General features: G+C 38.7%; 2 protein-coding genes across 2 annotated transcripts; both read right to left on the bottom strand.

Moving 5' to 3' along the window:
- Window positions 1–1,011: 1,011 nt before the first annotated feature.
- On the bottom strand, window positions 1,012–11,739 carry LOC306842170 (alpha-tectorin). Its single transcript, XM_079372280.1, has 21 exons — window positions 11,461–11,739; window positions 11,262–11,357; window positions 10,960–11,128; window positions 10,283–10,683; window positions 9,605–10,181; window positions 8,936–9,519; window positions 8,280–8,832; window positions 7,598–8,193; window positions 7,242–7,399; window positions 6,582–6,982; window positions 6,276–6,472; window positions 5,293–5,694; window positions 4,915–5,198; window positions 4,243–4,520; window positions 3,970–4,089; window positions 3,104–3,288; window positions 2,808–2,968; window positions 2,142–2,390; window positions 1,845–2,004; window positions 1,646–1,757; window positions 1,012–1,558 (listed from the first exon to the last, which is right to left on the bottom strand). Exons 1-21 carry the CDS (start codon window positions 11,719–11,721, stop codon window positions 1,467–1,469), a joined length of 6,036 nt encoding a protein of 2,011 aa, XP_079228406.1. The 5' UTR covers window positions 11,722–11,739; the 3' UTR covers window positions 1,012–1,466.
- Window positions 11,740–12,248: 509 nt separating this feature from the next.
- Window positions 12,249–17,799, bottom strand: LOC306842247 (sushi, nidogen and EGF-like domain-containing protein 1; the record flags this gene model as incomplete). Its single annotated transcript, XM_079372373.1, has 10 exons — window positions 17,734–17,799; window positions 17,159–17,197; window positions 15,670–15,738; window positions 15,287–15,402; window positions 14,217–14,495; window positions 14,018–14,113; window positions 13,613–13,778; window positions 13,007–13,072; window positions 12,546–12,661; window positions 12,249–12,257 (listed from the first exon to the last, which is right to left on the bottom strand). The coding sequence occupies exons 1-10, from the start codon at window positions 17,777–17,779 to the stop codon at window positions 12,249–12,251; spliced, it is 1,002 nt and encodes a 333-aa protein (XP_079228499.1). The 5' UTR covers window positions 17,780–17,799.
- Window positions 17,800–18,641: the final 842 nt, after the last annotated feature.

Below are 18,641 nucleotides of genomic sequence, written 5' to 3'. Positions count from 1 at the left end.
ACGGTTAGAAGCAGAACATATGTAGTCTCCATTAATAAACTGTAGGACTGAGTGGACGTTCAACATTTAACAAACAGACACTCAGGTGACGTCTGTGTGTGTTTTTATTTGTAGGGAGCAGCAACCATTATTTTCATTATAGCATAACTATTATTTTGCTAGTTGTATTTAAAATTCAACTGATATTTTAATGTTTTTTGAAAATCTTTGGTGATATAGGGAATTTTAGGTTATTGATCTTCTGTTAAATATTAATTAGATTTTGAGCAGTGGTACTGAACTGGTGGGTCGAGATCCAAAAGTAGGTTGCAAATCTGTTATCATTGGGTCGAGAATTTGTGCTTGGAAAAAAAATATTGTGGCCTATGTCTGAAGTACTTTTTCAACACGTTTGTTTGTTTTGTTCCTTTGGTTTGTTCTCTCAAACGTTTTTCTCTGAGGTGCAAACAGCCGCATTTTTAATTGAATGAATTTGATTGGTTGAAAAATATCAGACAATATCAGACATCAGACAATATCTGTCACGATTTCTCAGTAAGGAGAGGATATTGGGTCCTGAGGCTAGACCAGCTGGGTACCATTTTAGAGTGATGTCTGTATTTGTTGTATTACACTATATATTATGGCATGTTAATATATAATTCCTCTAATCATGTAAACCTGCAGCTTTCAGGAAAACTTAAATCCATCTTTCTTGATTAAAAAGGACTCTGTGCCAACTCTGTTTAATATTTAAGGCGACTGGGCTGACTTTATTATAGTTATTTTCATTAAACTGTAATGCAGTACAGAAATGTCACAACCTAATATTTGAATTAGGATACCGTTTTAAACTTAAAAAAGGTAAATCCTTTTCCAATAAGATGCAGACTTAACAATAAACATTATATTTGAATTTATTTTGCATGATTTTTAAAATCAATTACAGAAATGGAACGATAGGAAACAACTCAAAGAAAAACGAGATTTAACTTTGCAATGGTGCACATCCTGTATGTGTCCTGTACTTTCATAAAATGATTCGGTGACAGAAAACAAATCAAATCAAGAACAAGTTTAAAATATGAATCCAATCCAAAATCAAATGAATAAAACATATATTGACCTAATGAGGATGCATATTTAACACTTACATAACTTCAATAACCGCTCCTTCTTCATTATAAATAATGAACACAGTACCTAATGCTTACAAAGACAAGCCCTGCAGTTACTGACAATCATTTTAAGACACACAAAAAGGTGATCAGTGGATATCAGTGTTATTCACAAAAGCAGATTTAGTTTTTGCTCAATGCCCTACAGTGTTCTTAAATATTTTATACCCCGACCACAGTCATGAAAAACATTAAGCAATCATACATTAGTGTTCATATCGAAAACTATAGTGCTGACTGATTAATATGTTGTGGTGTTATATGTATGCATTTGTTCCTTGACTGTTTGAGGGCTTAACTTTGATCTATCTAGATCAAAGTTTTAAAAGCCAGTAAACTGACTAGTAAGGTCCCCATGGAGGTCAGTTGGCCCGAGGCACCGCTTTTTTCCACTGCGTGACCTGCGAAAGAACAACCAATGTTTTAGATCAAATGTCCCCAATAGCTGTATTGTATGACACATAAAATGCAAAACGGAAGAGCTTTACCTGTCTGAACTGATCTTGCATGCCTCATTTCAATGGGTCCAACTGAGATGTCTGTAATGTCATGGTATGATACATCCCTTTGAACTCGCTTCTGATGACCTTGGTAGCAGTTCTGCAGAAAATCATAAACATATTATTGTGATGCACCTGTTGATGATCTGTATAGCATCACCATGAACACAAACAAAATAGGACTCACATTAAAGCAGTTGTTATCCTTCAAAACACAGAGGTGGACCTGGCAATGCAGGAAGATGGTTGAGGAATCGGTGAAGGTGAACATCTTGAAGGAGAATCGGGACACAGTGGAGATGCCATTTTGAATCACATCTACTGTACCATCTTGTGGGTTAGGACACCTGGAAGGCAGGAAAAGTTGTTTACATGCAGGCCATGTAAAGTAACATGATACAATTTATAAGAGATGATGGCTGTAGAAAGTTAAGAACAAGAAATAAGTGAAAAGGACAAGTTGAATTTGCAATAGTGGTTTTACTCTTCACTGATGAGATCCCAGCGGACAGGGTAGTCTGCAATATTGACAGGCGTGGCCCAACAAGAGTCTAGGATGATGGAGATCTGCCGTTCATCAAGTCCTTCTGCCCGAACCTCCACATACAACCTTTGGTTGAGTTCAATGTCTACGTTGTCACCAGTGAAGGGGATGTGGAATCCTTCGTCCTGGTAGGGTACTATTCTGACATTATACTCTCCAACACCAGCAGGTAGCTTCCTGTTCACAATGCTAAAAAAACAAACACATATTGGGATTAAACTCAAGAAGCAGGTTACCATAAGCTCAGGTAATATGCAGTAATTTACATTCAACAGTTGTTCAGTGAATACAGTTTACACAATACAGGCTAGTCCTTTGAGTATTTTTGACATACACATCCCACTTATGGATCATGTTTAGACTCCCCTGAGTTTCTGGGTGAATATTGCTTTAAAAGGCCATCAGTGGCAGAGAAGAATTCAGGTACTTAGCACAAGATCGAACTTCATTTAAACTTTGTTATCATCTTTGACCGTGTGATAACAGAAAAAAGTTTAGTTTCATTAAAACTAATTTCTCTACTCTAACCCCCCCGATGTTCTTCATTTAGTTTGCAACAAAAAGTACAGAAGTTATTGAGAATTGCAGTGGGGAAGTTATTGCTACCTCTCCAAAGGGTTGATGCCCACAGCCATGGACAGGTCCCTGGTCAGAGGATAGTCACAGCAGAAATTCAGATTAATATTCTTTTTACGGCTAATTACACTCCCATGGGTGTCCACGTCACCCTTAATGGTGTTCTCATAGATGATGTGGGTCCCATTGCTCTGAAATAGGAGATTACAAAATGTTAGCTGTTAACTGTAGTTAAAATAAAGTAGTTGTTTTAGCATCTGAAATGGCATTCAATAAATATTCATATTCCTCAGATTGTGTTCCAATGTTAAACGTTATAGACTTACTCTAAGAACTGTCCCACACTGGTGCTCGTCATTGTCAAACTGAAACACGAGTTTACCGTCCTGAATTGTCCCATTGCAGGAGTGATCTTTGAGGTGGAGGGTGCTTGGGTTGAAGCCAGCTTCAAACAATTGGCAGCGCGACAAAGACATGGTACCTGTACTGCTGACACAAGTGATTGACGTGTCTGCGAAAGCAAAATACAGTACAAATGATAAATTTGATCACATTCCATCAGTACCTTATATGAGAGATGAGGATTATACTGGCGAGCCATCGAAGTACATTTGAGTGGCCGTTTGTATGCTTTGTCTGACAGGGATGGCACATGTTTAGACCATATTTAGGAGCATCTGCCAAGGTTTTATGGAGACAAAGTCAGTCAGAGGTGACAGTCTGAATAATTAAACTCATTCATAGTGGTGAAGAAGTAAAAGATTGTGAGATCCAGATTGTACTGATGTTTTTTTGACATTGTATCCTCTAAATTTCCTTCCACAATAAGCTGCATTCTGGAGAAAAATTCAAACTAGGTCATTGGAACAACTGGTCCAGGTACATCTTGAGACTCACTAAGTTCAATTCTGCCTTTTTATCTGAAAGGCTGCTAGTTTTGACTTGAAGCTAAAGAACCATGTATTTTCTTTAAACAGTACAGTTCTAAATCACTCATTAGAACTGCTCTGTTTAAGATGTTTACACGAAAGCGCATTGTGCTTCCCCATCATGGCAAAACATGTTTAAAAAGAAGTTCATGTTGAAAAGTTAGACAATACTTGCATTCTTTAAATCACAAAGTATGTGCGCGAAGTGTTTCCACTTCTTAACTTAAATGCAAGAATTCAGGGTTTAACAGGCGTGTTCTCACCATAGCTCTCATTTTTCGCTCGATGGTGCTGCTCATCACAGAAGCAGCCGTACTCTCCATGACGCTCGCCGCACCACTCATTCTCTGAGCACTCCAGTTCATCGCATGGGTCTGGCTCATCTACGGTAAAGTTGAGAAAAGTCGGAGGAAATGAGTCTTACAACTGCAAAAAAAAACATGGAACTGAAACTACCGTTGATACAAAAGTTACTGAGAGTTAATTTTTTTCCTAATTCTATGTCTCAGATGTCCCTTAGGGCAGTTAAAACATACCGCAATACAAAGCAGAGCGCCATTCTGGGAAGGTAAATCCAAAAAATGAGCAAGTTGACTCATAGGCGGACACAGCAGAACACAGCATGCCATTGGCTGGAGTGTAGAGGCAGAGATCATACACACAGGCGTCGTAAAATGGCTCCGGGTTAGAGTGTGAGTGACAGGAACTGAATGGGCCACTGGTGTTTGTGATGCAACTACAGAGATCAGAGTATTCTTGCAAGTAGGGGCAGTTGGTCAATCCATCACCAATGTCTTCATCCGTGGATCCACATCTAGAAATGACAATATAACTTTATGCATAAGTTCACGAGGTGATATTATTACAGTCATATACAAATGTGCATGTTTGCAGTCTTGCAAATGGAGCCATTGTCATGTTTCAGACCACGTCTGACAAAGTAGAATTAAATCAAATCAAATGGTAGGAATGTTGGGAATGTTAATTAACTATAGAAATGATCTATCTTATTGCTGATCATCTTGTCTGCTTTTGTAGGTGATATATAAGAATTAGTATTGTTTCCAATGTTTTTAACAACATCGTAAAACTTCTAACTGCGGAACAAGAACAGATGATTATGTGTGGTCACCTGAAAACGACCTGCTTCTTTAAGAAAGAATGTCAGCAAACAATCCAAATTAAGTCCTTTTTTTACAAGCACTTACCCTGGTTGGCTTGTAGGTGACTTCCAGCTGTGCCCGAAATGATTATCATTTAGTGCTAGTGTTCCATTGGGCAGGACTTTGTCATCTGAAGAGTCACCATTAAAGTTTCCACACATCCCACTGACTCGGTTTTCACGGTTTTTGCTGATTCTCACCATTAATGTACTCTTTCCATCAAACTCTACTATCAGATCACCGGCATTGACTTCTATGAACCTTCCCTTCCTTGACACATGAGCCAAGGTTCCTACAACGGTGGGAAGATGCACCTTACTTCCATTTACCTGAAGGGACGAGATATTAAAGAGAGAAAGAAAAGAAGTGAGCCTCTTATTTTTGGAAACAGGAATTTCATCTTAAAAACAATAAAAAGCTTACCTTAAGTATTTTGTTTGGTCCAATCCTTATGTGTGCATTCTCGAGCATATTTGAGAGGTATACATCCACAGCCGACACAAACGACACGTGGGTGTTGCCTCTGTGATTATTAGTGGCTACTACCTGAAACTGTGTTTCATTTATGCTGTGGCTCTCACTCTCAGTAACGATGTAAGAGCATGTTCCCTGAAAATGAGCCACTGACCCATCAAAGCAAGTGTAATGTGGATCTCCCCACACAGAGCAAGTCACCATGTCAGACGAAAAAAAACAGCCGAGCTTGCCATTTCTTATTGTGCACTCTTGTGCAGGAGTGCAAGATGCAGCAGAACAGCGCAGGTCATTGGGAGCATAGCACTGACATTGTTGGGAACAATCATCTGTCCAGAAGGACTCACCAGCCTGTAGCGTATGAGAAAAAGAGACCAATAAAAACCACTAAATATAGCAGTAACATGCAGGACACCACATGTTTTTTAAATTTTTTTAAGAAGGTTTTTTCCAAGTAATGCATGCTTAAAAGTTTAATTAAATTCAATAAAGCAAATATTTTCCTTTAGAAGTAGACCAAAAAAAGGAACAACTGTTTCCCCCTTTTCATCTTTTTGTTTGTTAATAGATGCGATGTACATACAAATATGTCATATTGTACTATAACACAGATGGATTACTTTTGGACAATGTTTAGAAAAATAAGGTGAAATATTCTGTGAAATTATTGCAAAACGTTCTTCATAAATAACTTGCTCTCGTAACCACAGTTTGATAGGGCACACATAGTAAGTTGTGCACACAGTGAAGAAATGTGTTGGCCTTTTGGTGTATGTCTGTGTGATATGAGATTACTGTAAATACCATTCTCTAATCCCTTAAAGAAGCATATCTTGATGGTTAACAGAGAAAACATTCTTACATCTTTGATAAACAAGACATATTTTTAGGCAAAATAATATAAAACAAATATCAACAGGTATATTACTCACATCAAAGTAGTAGCCATCGTATTGGCACCCACAGTTTTCAACAGGGACACAGTTTGTCCCGCTCCTTACGAAGCCTTCATCACAGAAACATCCCTCAGAGCAAACCTGCACACAGGTTGCATCAATGCTGCTGGCACAGGTTTGGCCACAGTCAGTACCACACAGCTCATAATGGGTGTTGTTTGGACACTGTATTTCTTTAAAATTGAGGAAACAAAACATAGATTTAGTTACAACAATTTTAATATTCTAAGCCTGTATTTAGATGTAATGGCAGATTTTGTTTTTAAAAAGGTGTTAACTTACGGCAGGTTGTGTTCTCTCTCCAGGGGTAGATTCGAACATTAGCAGACTGACATGCAGTGGCGTATGCCTGAATTGCCCTGCACAGAATATCTTGGCCCTCATTGCCCGACACACAAACATCAAACACACAGTCATTGAAATATGGGGCTGGGTCCACCTGCCCATGGCAGAAGCTGAAGGGGCCATCAGCTGCCTGAATCAGCTCACATTTGTCTCGAGCAGGTTGCTCATTGGTGCATTGTTGGCAAGAGGAGCCACACCCATCACTGCAGGTGTAGTTGCCTGCCACTTTCCAAGCTTTTCCAAACTCATCTGGAGTGTTGACTATCATTCCTGACGGGGTTTGGAAGTCATCATTTGGATCCCCATTGAAGTTGCCACAAAGTCCACATGTTTGTTCACTTTAAATAATAATAAAAATACATTTATATTGTTACAAAAAATTACTTCAAAGATAAAAAATAAGATGTGTACTAGAAGACAACATAAATATATTGAAATACACAATTAAATAGATGTATTTTTGACATAACATATTCCAATTGACAGTCAAGTGTAATGTTTGCCTCCAGGCGGCAGAGATCGTAATTTCCAAGATTTGTCATCATTGTGTAATGCACGTTAATAATTAGAAATAAAGTTATGTTAAGTAGCAGATACCTGTAATTGGAAGGCACAGAGATTGTCACTGTACTCCATCCATCATATGTGACACTCAGGCCAAAATCAGTGCTGACAAATGTTTGAAATCCACTTGCATAGATGGAAATTTGACCTCCTTTCAAGAGAATTGGTAAATTTGCTGTAATTCCATTGATCTACACAATTGAGGGGAAAAGCAGAGGATTAAAACTGTTATTGTTATAACTTCTATAAAACAGTATCACTGTGACATATACTGATATTTTTATTTAAAAGCTTAATAAATTCAAATGCCATTTTACTGGCTGTGAGCAAAAACATATTTTAGCAAGGATCCCCCAGATTGACCAACAGTTCCCAAATGCTTGACTCACCTCTACCATGCCATAGTTGTTCCGTGACATGTGCACTTGATAGCCCCACACGTTGACAAACACTTCAGCTGTGATTGAGTAAGGAGTGCTTTGCCATTGCTCATTCTTTCCTTCCACTGAGAATTCATGGTGTCCATCAGTGGCATTACAAAGTGTTGCCAGAACATACCGGCAGGTCCCCTGGAAGTCAAACGTGTTACCATCAAAGCTGCTGTAATGAGGGTCACCTGAGGCAAAGCAGACGCCATGTGGGTTTGGATGGCAGCCGAAGTCTCCCTCCACCACACGGCAGGACTCAAGGGGACCGCAGGAGCTTGGGGAGCAGTGGACTATCCCAGTGTTGCCATTACAGTTGCACAAATTCTGACACTCGCCATCCCAGAACTGATCACCACCTTGCCGATAGCGACCTTGATAATAGCATCCACAGTCTGTTGGTGGCACACATTGATTGCCATTGAGGACAAAACCATCATCACACTGGCATCCTTCCTGGCACTTTCTGTTACAGGAGAAGGGAAATGAGAGGGTCGGGCAAGAGGAAGGACAAGCGCTTCCGCAGAGTTCATAATGGCTGTTCACGGGGCAGTTTTGCTCTAGAGAGAAACAGAAATAAAGGATTCAGCAGAGGTATTAAAAATATAGATTTTCAAGACAGCTTCACCAAAAGCAAAATATTTACCACAGCCAGTTACATTCCTCCAGTCTCCTAAGATCATTCCCTTCTGCTGACACATCAGTGCATAATCTTGTAGAACCTTGCAATGGAATGATGCAGGATCTTGAGAGGCTTCAATGGCATCCACACAGTCATCTATATGCTGTTGTGCGTCTACTGAGGCCCAACACTTGGCAAATGGCCCATGTGGTGATCCAAGGATGTCACATTCCTGCCTAGAATTGTTATATGTTGTAGAGTTATGATCTCTGCTCTCCACACAGTGAGCAGCAAGTGAGCCATCTCGCCAACTGTCCCCAAAGGCCTGAGAGCTATTGACCAGGTTGCCATTCGTTGTGACGAATTCGTCATAAGGATGACCATTGTAATTACCACAGAGTCCACCAAGTGTGCCATTGTAGATACCGGGTGCTGTGACACGCACATAGTGAGGCCAGACTGTCTGCACAGTTACACCAAATGAGGTGTGAATGATGATGCTGTAAATGCTGCTGTGGGAGATCTGGATGTGGTTTGATGCTGAGCTGAAGGGTAGTCTGATAAGCTGACCATCCACCTAAATGGCGATGTAAAAAGACAGATAATGAGAAGATTTTTTTTAATTTTAACATCAATTTTGTCACATTTGTCTTCAGGAGCTCTACATTAAATGTATGTACCTTAACTCTGCCGCTGGCTGTTATTTCAATGGAGACTTGTGTTCCTTCAGCCTCAAACGTTAGAACATTGGCGAAACCCTGCTGGCCTCTGGGCACTTTTTCTGTGGTCACCATAAAGTGCGGGTGATTAGACAATCCCATTACTTTGGCAAGAGTCAATCGACAGGCTCCAGGGTACTGATATGTCTTTCCATCAAATGTATGATATGACCCTGGGCCTTTAACCCAACATGTCGCATAACTGTTAGGTTTGCATCCTCTTACACCGTCTACCACACTGCAAGATTCAAGTGGGCCACAACCATGGGAACTGCAGGTCATGGAACCATAACTGCAGCTGCAAAGTCTCCCACAGTCCTCATCTAGAATTACTGTTTCTCCGGAGCGGTAGTAGCTACCCTCAAAGTTGCAGCCACACTCAGCATGAGGGACACACACTCCACCACTAAGGATGAAGCCATAATCACAGATACAGCTCTCCTGGTTAGGGATAGTGCAGTTATTGGCAGCATTTGGATAGGCACAGGTCGCTGGACATCCTGTTCCTTGAGACTCAAAGTGGCTGTTGGATGGACATTGAATTTCTAAATAAAAGAAAAGAAAATTCCTATGAAATAAAAAGCAACTTAAACAGTATATGTTTTATGGTGTTGAAAGAGAGAGATGTACCACAGAATCCTTCGCTCCTCCAACTTCCGAGCTGAATACCCGACTGTTGGCACTGACTTGCATAGACGTTTAGGGCTTGGCACAGAATGGGTTGGTAGCCTTGTCCCACACACAAATCAAACACACAGTTCTCCGCAAAGCTCTCTGGAGACAAAATTTGATGACATGCAGCAAAGGGGCCGGAAGTGTTCTTGAGGATACCACAATGGTCAAAATTGCTGAACAAAGCTGTCTGACTCTCAGTGCAGACAGCGCAGTTTACACCTTCACATTTTGGCCCACAACCAGGTTCGTCATCTGCTGATGCTTGCCAGCTGTTAGCAAAAACCCCATCAGAGCTAACAAGTTCGCCTTGGCGGGTCAGGAAGTCATCCCCAGGGTTATTGTTGAAGTTTCCACACAAGCCGCATGTTGCATTATGATACGTATAAGGCAGTCTGATCTTGGCAAGATGGTTCAAATCATAGGATACCTCTAATCCAAAGTCAGTGCTCACGATCAAAGAAAAACCTGACTCAAAAACTTGGATGCTGCCATTGTTGAGGGAGATTGGAGTTACTTTAAAAGCTCCATTGACCTGTAAGTACACCAGAAAGCAGAAAAAATAATTGAAATGTAATATTAATATATTCATGTTAATATTTTTATATAATTAAAAACGTGGTAATTATTACTTGCCTTAGCCTCACCATGATGTCCCTTCACAAGCTCAATTGTCTCATTATAGACAAACACTTTAACCAGTCTGGTCCATGAAACATGAGTGCTGCCCCGATGCTCATTCTTGCTCTCTACTCTAAAGTAGGGCAGCCCTGTTCCGCATGGCTCAGAGAGAACGTAAGTGCAGGTACCCTGAAAGTGAAACACTGTGCCATCGAAGGTAGTGTAATGTGGATCCCCACTTATAGTGCAGAGGCCTTTCTGCACGGTCTGGCAGGAGTAGTGAGAGGCAGCAGGCTGGCAGATTTGGGGAAAAGAGCAGTGTTGGTTGGAACACTGTAGGCCTGCTGCGGTGCAGGTGCACTTCTGTGAACAGGTGCTGTCACTCCAGAATGACTCCCCCAATTGTACTGGTGAACCTTTGTAGGAAATTAAAAAAAAAGTTACAGAGGGAAAACTGTAGAGTTGGTACAAAAAAAGCAGGTTGGAGAAGGATGGCACAGAAGAAAAGGTCATTACATGACTTAAGTCAGTGTGTTGTTCAACTTGAAGACATAAAGATTCCCTTTGAGAACTTATTGGGCATGTTACCCTGTTTATCTCTGGGTTACAATGCGTTAATGTCTTTTAATGAAATCAGTGCACAAATACCTTGGTCAACATATTAAACATAATATTACAAAAGTGAGTCTGACCATTTAAAGAGCAGCTCCTAGATCCATTGTCTACCCTGAAAGCCCAGCGACCTGGTACCAAGACATTGCTGCCCTGGTTGAAAGTGGCAGAGATATTGGCTGATGTAACGTTAGAGAAGGATCCACTGATGGTGAGAGAGTAAGGGGAATTGGCTGTGTCATATCCTGCCTAAAATAAAGCCATAAAGACAAAATTAAATTTTCATTGCATTTACATATCTGAAAAAAAGGTATACATAAGAATGTCAAATTAATCAAATGCATATAATTTGTTTTATTAAGACTTTTTTAAGGTTTCAAACCTGCACATTGTGGACTGGTGGAGCTATTATTCCATAGTTCATCAGCACAAATGAGTGTTGGCCACCAGAGATCAAGACTGCTTGTACTGTCGTTTTCTTGGAGGGGAAAGGATTCAGAGTTTTTATAGTAAGTTATATCAAAGGTAAAACCCACCAACATGTTAGATGTATTTCCTTTTTCATTACATGATTTACTTACTGTTCCAGTGTTTGAATAGTAGGCCATCTCATACCAAGTTGCAACAAAGACCAAGTCGGCGTTAAAGTTCAGGCCTGGGAAGTAGTTATTAATGTCTTGGTTTGCTTGATTAAGAACACTGCCGTTGGTGTATTGGTTGTAGTAGACCCAACCAGTTTTTCTGTTGTCAAAATCGGTCCAGAATGGAGCAATGATGTCTCTGGTACCATGCATTGGAAACATTTGAGGTATATAACTATACCATGATGAGTCAAAAGTCATGTGTCCATTGTGGTTTACCTGGTGAAAAAAAGTCACATCATAGCTTCAATATTTCTTGACTTTGTAATTTTTTTGAAAGGCTTCCAAACACATGGATTTTGTGTTTTTTGCTAAACTGTTTATGGTTTTCACAGTACTAGAGGAGGACTTCATCATTAAAGAAATCTACTTAAAAAGTAGTTAAATACAATGTTAATCGATAGTTATGAAATATCAGTACAACTGTATAAGTACATGTTAAAGTTACAAACAGAAAACTAGAATTAAGAAAAAAGGTGTCAGTGATTTGTTAGGTACCTACATTAAGTCACTGTCAAAAGTTGACTTGTGTCCTAAGTTGGTGTACAAATTAAATATTACAGACTAAGTATGACAGTTTCAACACGCAAAGTGGTGCTTGGCTGTCCCATGAACAAGGTGCTAACTGGCTAATTGTTGACCTGTGGCTTGGTGAACATTTTAGCAATAAAGCCAAAATAAGTGAAAATCTTCCTCATTGCCACCTTTATTATTTGAAAGTTTATAGTTCAAAGTTTCTGTTTAACAGAATTTATAAAAATGGGGTGAGTTGGAACTGTTCCTTGAACTATGAAAAGTTCCTGCGGTCCAAAAAGTCTATACTGTGTTCTTGTATAGATTTTTAATCAATAGATGTTTCCATAGCAACCGTATGTTTGAAAAACCAAGTAGATGGTTCCACTTAGACTTTGAGGGAAGCCAGTATTGCAAAGTATTTGTTAAAGCTATCCTGTTTTGTCTATAAAATTGAAATCTGATACCTACATAAAAGATACTACAAACGTTTGCTGAATGTGTTTACATACATATATCTGGTTATATGTCTGTCCAAAGTACACAAAAGGGTGTTGCAGGAGAATAATAGGCGAACTTCCATCAAGTGCTCTATTGGTCGTTGTTCCAGCAATGGGGTAGAGGGGTCCTAGAAAGAACAGTGGACACACCAATTACTGAAAAATAAAATGCATATTAACAACAGTCTCCTAGGCAGCTGTTGAACTATGTATAACACTTAATATTTCTCAATCCACTTTAAAGGTGCAACAAGTTGACATTTGACTCAACAACTGAGGCCAATACATCCTTTTTAAAGCAACATTTTTTGTTAACAAACATACAGTCACAATAGAGGTATAATCTCTAACCCACTGGAAATAAGTACAAACCCTCATTAATAACTACTTTTAGGAACCATTTTGACATGAAGCCAAGGCTTCTGTGTTCATGGAATGGACATATGAAAATAAATACCTTATTTAAGACTTACCTCCAACAACTGGAGGATTCAATGGAGGAGTTGGCTGAGGTGTCGTTATTGGAGGAGTGGTTGGACCTTATAAATGAAAGCAAACATTGTGGATGGTCAAAATAGTCCTGTTGACACTGGAAATATCAATAGCTTACCTGTGTTAAGCAGTAATGAATGTTTCAAATGCTGCTTCATTGCTCAGCCAAATAAGTGTTTAAATCATTTCTAGCTAAATCTACTGACACTGGTTTTTAGGCGGTAGTTTCTTAAAATGTGCTGAATGAAATGGTACAAGTGGCTCTGTAGCAATGTAAAACTTGACCTCCTGCCTGGATTCTCAATGTAAGGGTCTGGTTAACAGGCATCTCCTGTGACAAATACACTTATAAACATGTTTGTCATACAACCCTGCTTTCTGTTTTCTGCTTTTATATTATTTTTATGCTCAATGTTTGGTCTGTCCGTTAACCTCTGTTCCTTCTTCTCGAAATATTGATGTATTTGTTTTTATCTGTAAAGCACTTTGTAAACAGTTGTTTTTAAAGGTGCGATATAAATAAATGTATTATTATTATTATTATTATACAACCCTGCTTCGAAAGAAAAAAAACACACATCACTTACAGTTAATTACACAGCCTCTTGTTCCATTGTCCACCCGGAAAGCCCAGCGACCGAGTACGCCGACATTGCTACCTTGGCGGAAAGTTTCATTAAATCCTGTTGCATTGTTGTTGAATGATCCAGCGACGGTGAAATGGTATGGGGAATTGACTGTGTCATATCCTGCCTGAAATGCAGTCAGAAAGATATATAATTGTTTATATATAATTTATTTCACCTGGTGATTAACCCATTGAGCTCAAGATATCTTTTACCAGGGTGACCTAGCCAAGAGGGCAGCAGCACGTCAGAAATAAACATTACATACAGTATATAAATATTAATTCAACATTTTTAGGAATGTTCCTCGCTTCAAATTCAAAACATGTATCCTAGTACATTGCATACAGTTGAAATGTCTCTTACTTCCACATTGTGGGCTGGTGGAGCTATCATTCCATAGTTCATCAGCACAAATGAGTATTGGCCGCCAGAGATCAAGACTGCTTGTACTGTCGTTTTCTTGGAGGGGAAAGGATTCAGAGTTTTTATCTTAAGTTATATCAAAGGTAAAACCCACCAACATGTTAGATGTATTTCCTTTTTCATTACATGATTTACTTACTGTTCCACTGTTTGGATAGTAGGCCATCTCATACCAAGTTGCAACAAAGACCAAGTCGGCGTTAAAGTTCAGGCCTGGGAAGTAGTTATTAATGTCTTGGTTTGCTTGATTAAGAACACTGCCGTTGGTGTATTGGTTGTAGTAGACCCAACCAGTTTCTCTGTTGTCAAAATCGGTCCAGAATGGAGCAATGACGTCTCTGGAACCATGCATTGGAAACATTTGAGGTACCCAATTACCCCATGGATGCACAAAGGTCATGTGTCCATTGTGGTTCACCTAGAAGCAAAAAATAATTTGTTGTTACAGATTCCTTGTATTGACAGGGGCATGTTTAGTCATCTCAAGTCTTTGGTTACATTTTCGCATTTGCTTTGGAAAAGTTGCTCGGCCTGTTGAAAAACATCTTTTGACAAAGACATGTTCTGTGGTCAAGTGTCTTTTTTTTGACAAGGGACAGATTACGTGTACTTTTGTTGATAACAGAATCATGAAAAAAGTTTTTTTAGGTTGTTTCATTTTTTTTTTTACATTTAATTTTATGTACTTTATTAATCCCTGAGGGGGAAATATCTCTGTTCGCATTCTGTTATTTTAAAAACGTGTCTCACACACACAGCACTGAATCACAGACATGCACAAGCAGGACCTGGGGACATGCATTAATAGAGAGATGATCTGCATCCAGCCCGCGACCCTCCTGTTCCCAACCCAAGTCGCTACAAACTGAGCTAATGTCACCCCCAAAATACAAGTTAAATTGTAAAAAGCAGTGTTGAACGTCAAAAGGGTAAAGTACAGATATCTCAAAACTACTTGGTTCCTATCAATAGATGTTTCTCATCCAGTTATTTTAAATTTTTGACTACCACCAGAGGGGTATACTAAGGCCTGGAGAGCTGCCAGCTTTGCAAAACACTGGCAGGAACCCTGCAAGTTTTTAATATCCTAAGTAACTCTGCTTTTATTCAAACTCCATCCATCATTTTCAAAAGTGTGAAAAAATGAATTCAATTAAATTCCTTTAAAGACAATTGATTTGTTGTATTGCTCAAATTGTTTTTACATACATAAATCTGGTTGTATGCCTGTCCAAAGTACACAAAAGGGTGTTGCAGGAGAATCAGAGGAGAACTTCCATCAAGTGCTCGTTTGGTTGTGTTTCCAGCAATGGTGTAGAGGGGTCCTAGAAAGAACACGAGGCATAACATGAAGAAGAAAAAAAACATACAATGAGCAAAGTACACAACAAACTTAAATGTGCCTAGTAATCAATATGTCTTGTCCAATGGCAATTAAAAAGCATAAAGTCACTTAACTAGTAAAAAGCTCAAACAAATAGAATCCTTTAGTAGTAACTATAAGGCCACTGATTCTGAAAATGATTGCATTACAAGTTTGTGCAGAGAACAAATGAATAAAATACTAGAACCCTTTTCAGGATTCAACTTACCAAAATTAACCGATGGATTCAGTGGAGGAGTTGGCTGTTGAGTTGTGCTCTGAGTTACATTTGGGATTACTAAAATAAGAGCAGAAAACAATATTTATTGTCACAAATTGAATGACTGACAAAGAGTGTACAGTAGCTCAAGTGAGAACTTTATCATAAAGTAGCATGCAAGTTTCAAAAGTCGGAAGTGAACTGGGGAAATAGGCATTTTAATTTACTGCTCCCTTTACTTGGAACAAATGAGAAAAACAGCTGAGACTTGACAAACTCCTTTTGTTGGATGCTTTTAAGATGAAGTTGAATGACTTGGAGCACAACACATTTGGCTGTAGATGTTCTCCCTGATTTCTTCGTGGATGATCCTGACTAACATTTGCTGTTCAGATTTGCTATTTGTGTCTTTTAATTTCTAATCATGTATTTTTGTACGTTTGGCAGCTCGCTCTTTGTGTGAAACTCTGTTAATTGTGTTGCTGCCTGTCTTGGCGATAACACTCTTAAAAAAGAGATGAGTTTCTTTCCTGATTAAAGGTTAAATAATGACAAAATAAAATGTAAAATTCAAATATAACGGATGTAGTTAGCAGGGAACCAGTTTAACACAGTTGGTGGAGCAGGAGCCCAATATATAGAGGCTATAGTCCCCAATGCATCTGCACAGGTTGGACATACTCCACTTTACCCTATCCCATAATGTTTCTCCTCAGCTGCCCCTTAATCAAAGACATGAAGGCAGGTAAAATCAACTTTTAAAAAGTGGTTTGCGGCTATGACAAAGGGATCCTTTTTTATATTATTCATTTTGCTTTAGCCTATTGCATACACAATTTCTACGTTGGTCTTTTTTATTTTAGTTTTTTAACTATTTGAATTGTATAACACTCCTAACACTTAGGATTTATGCTAAAGGAAAATATTCTCTTTTATATTTTATTTTATGCATTCCCTTTTGATTGAATTTTATTGAAAAAGTTAAACCCAGAATTTTAAAGCGCTATGGTAAAGGTGGTGAAAATTAGACTGTGAGCCGAATGAAATGCATTTCCATCTTCCTAGTCCTGTGTCCTATTTTCAAGTTTTATAGCAGCCCCTGAGAGCTCCTAACTTCTTAAAAAAATGTCCTTATGGAGCTCTTTAGGAGCATACTCAGAGCGACTCTTGGTAAGAAAGGCACAGAAACCTTTATCTTAGTAAGGAGGTTAACAGGAGGTTTGAGGGCGATATCTGCCCTCAAAGCACTGTGAAAACAATCGGATATTATGTCATCATAAACAATAGTTTATGTAACAAAAATCTCTGTTGAACACAATTGTAAGCCATACTTTAAAAGTATATACTGTATTAAACATCATGAAATTGATTTTGGAAAGGTCAGTCCCTGCAGACCAGATTCTACAAGGGTGCAATCGGATGCATTGCATTCCCATTTTAAATTTCAGCACACTCAATTGAATGGAGGCACAAAAAAAATAAAATAAGTGTAACTTACATCCTATGGTCTGAGATGTTGTCTGTGGAGTCACCACACCTATAAAAAGAAAAGATAAAAGATAAAACACTTAATCTTTTGGAGTGGCACTAAACACTGGCATTGTTCAAGATGTAGGACTACTGATAGAACTCATTTTCAAGACAAAATAATTGGCAAATTGGTTTGGTGATGTCATGTGAGTAGTACTCTACTAGGTGTCTGTTCGGTGCAGATACAGGTGTACAACACTTCCAGATGCAACCAGAGGGGGTCAGTAAAACCCTGTCTTGTAAAAAATTAAGCGCTACCTCTCCAGCTCTCACAAGTATATCTGATGCGTTATTGTACACTTCGACGGTGACGTTTTATGCAATTAATACTGTGGTTAAAGGAGCAAAAAAATAGGCCTACTGGTTGGTCATATTATTGCTTGCTGTTGGTAATTCTATTAGGCGTTAGAACGAACTCAATTTATTTCAATTCTGCTGGGTGCTCACTATACAGATACAGTTACATTTCACATACATTTACATTTGATTGATGTCAAATGAAAGATTTAAGAAAACTGAAGAGCAATATTTTCAATTACTCACTTATTATCCCCAAAAGCAGCACAGATAACATGATCTGAGCAGCCATTCTCAAAAGTCCAGAGTTGAAACCTGTTGACAAGATATAAAGTGTTACACAGACAATGACACAGTCAGTCAGTCAGACAGACAGACAGACAGACAGACAGACAGACAGACAGACAGACAGACAGACACGCACACAGACACGCACACAGACACGCACACACAAACTGCATTTAAACTCAGTCTTTTTTACACTTCTTATTTTGCATTGGTATTTGAAATCATAATGTTTTTTTTAAGTGAACATGAATTGTGCACTTACAAACATTTTCCTACACAACATCACACAAGTGGGGCCATTTACATTCAAATGTAAAAAAATGCTTTTTCGATCACAGATGGAAGAAATTACAAAATTAACGATATGCTAATAGAAATGTAAATGAATTGAACTTCAAAGAGAATAAAATAATTGGCATCTTAAACCGTTTGAAAGTGAGGTTGATTTCTTTGTAATTTTAGGTTGCTATAATTTCATATTCCAGGTATTTAAAAAAAAATGCTTCTGATATCATCTCATTCAAATTTTCCCTAATCTTTTGTCATGTTTAATTAATTGTAGTGTCTGTATTTCTGGCCCAAACTTCCATTTTTGGGTTTAAAATGACCCGCATGCATTTCCCATCAACTGTGGCTATTAGGGACATATTTACTGTCAACTGCAAAAACAATATTTGGAAGTGTCACACTAAGATTACGGTACACTGCAAGGCCAGTGTCTGTATTATGTTATTAAACTCAGTGACTGAAAACACAAAATATTGGGGGGTTGTTTCAACTGTTCTGTGAAGTTGTCCTTTCTGAATGATTACATTCTGAAAAGACTGGTCAGTCTGTCTGTTGATACATTTATGTATGCATCAAAT

The sequence above is a fragment of the Symphodus melops genome (genome assembly GCF_947650265.1).
Source record: "Symphodus melops genome assembly, chromosome: 21".
Lineage (NCBI taxonomy): Eukaryota > Metazoa > Chordata > Actinopteri > Labriformes > Labridae > Symphodus > Symphodus melops.
Note: the sequence above shows the minus strand (reverse complement) of the source record. Positions and strands in the feature narration are given on the sequence as shown.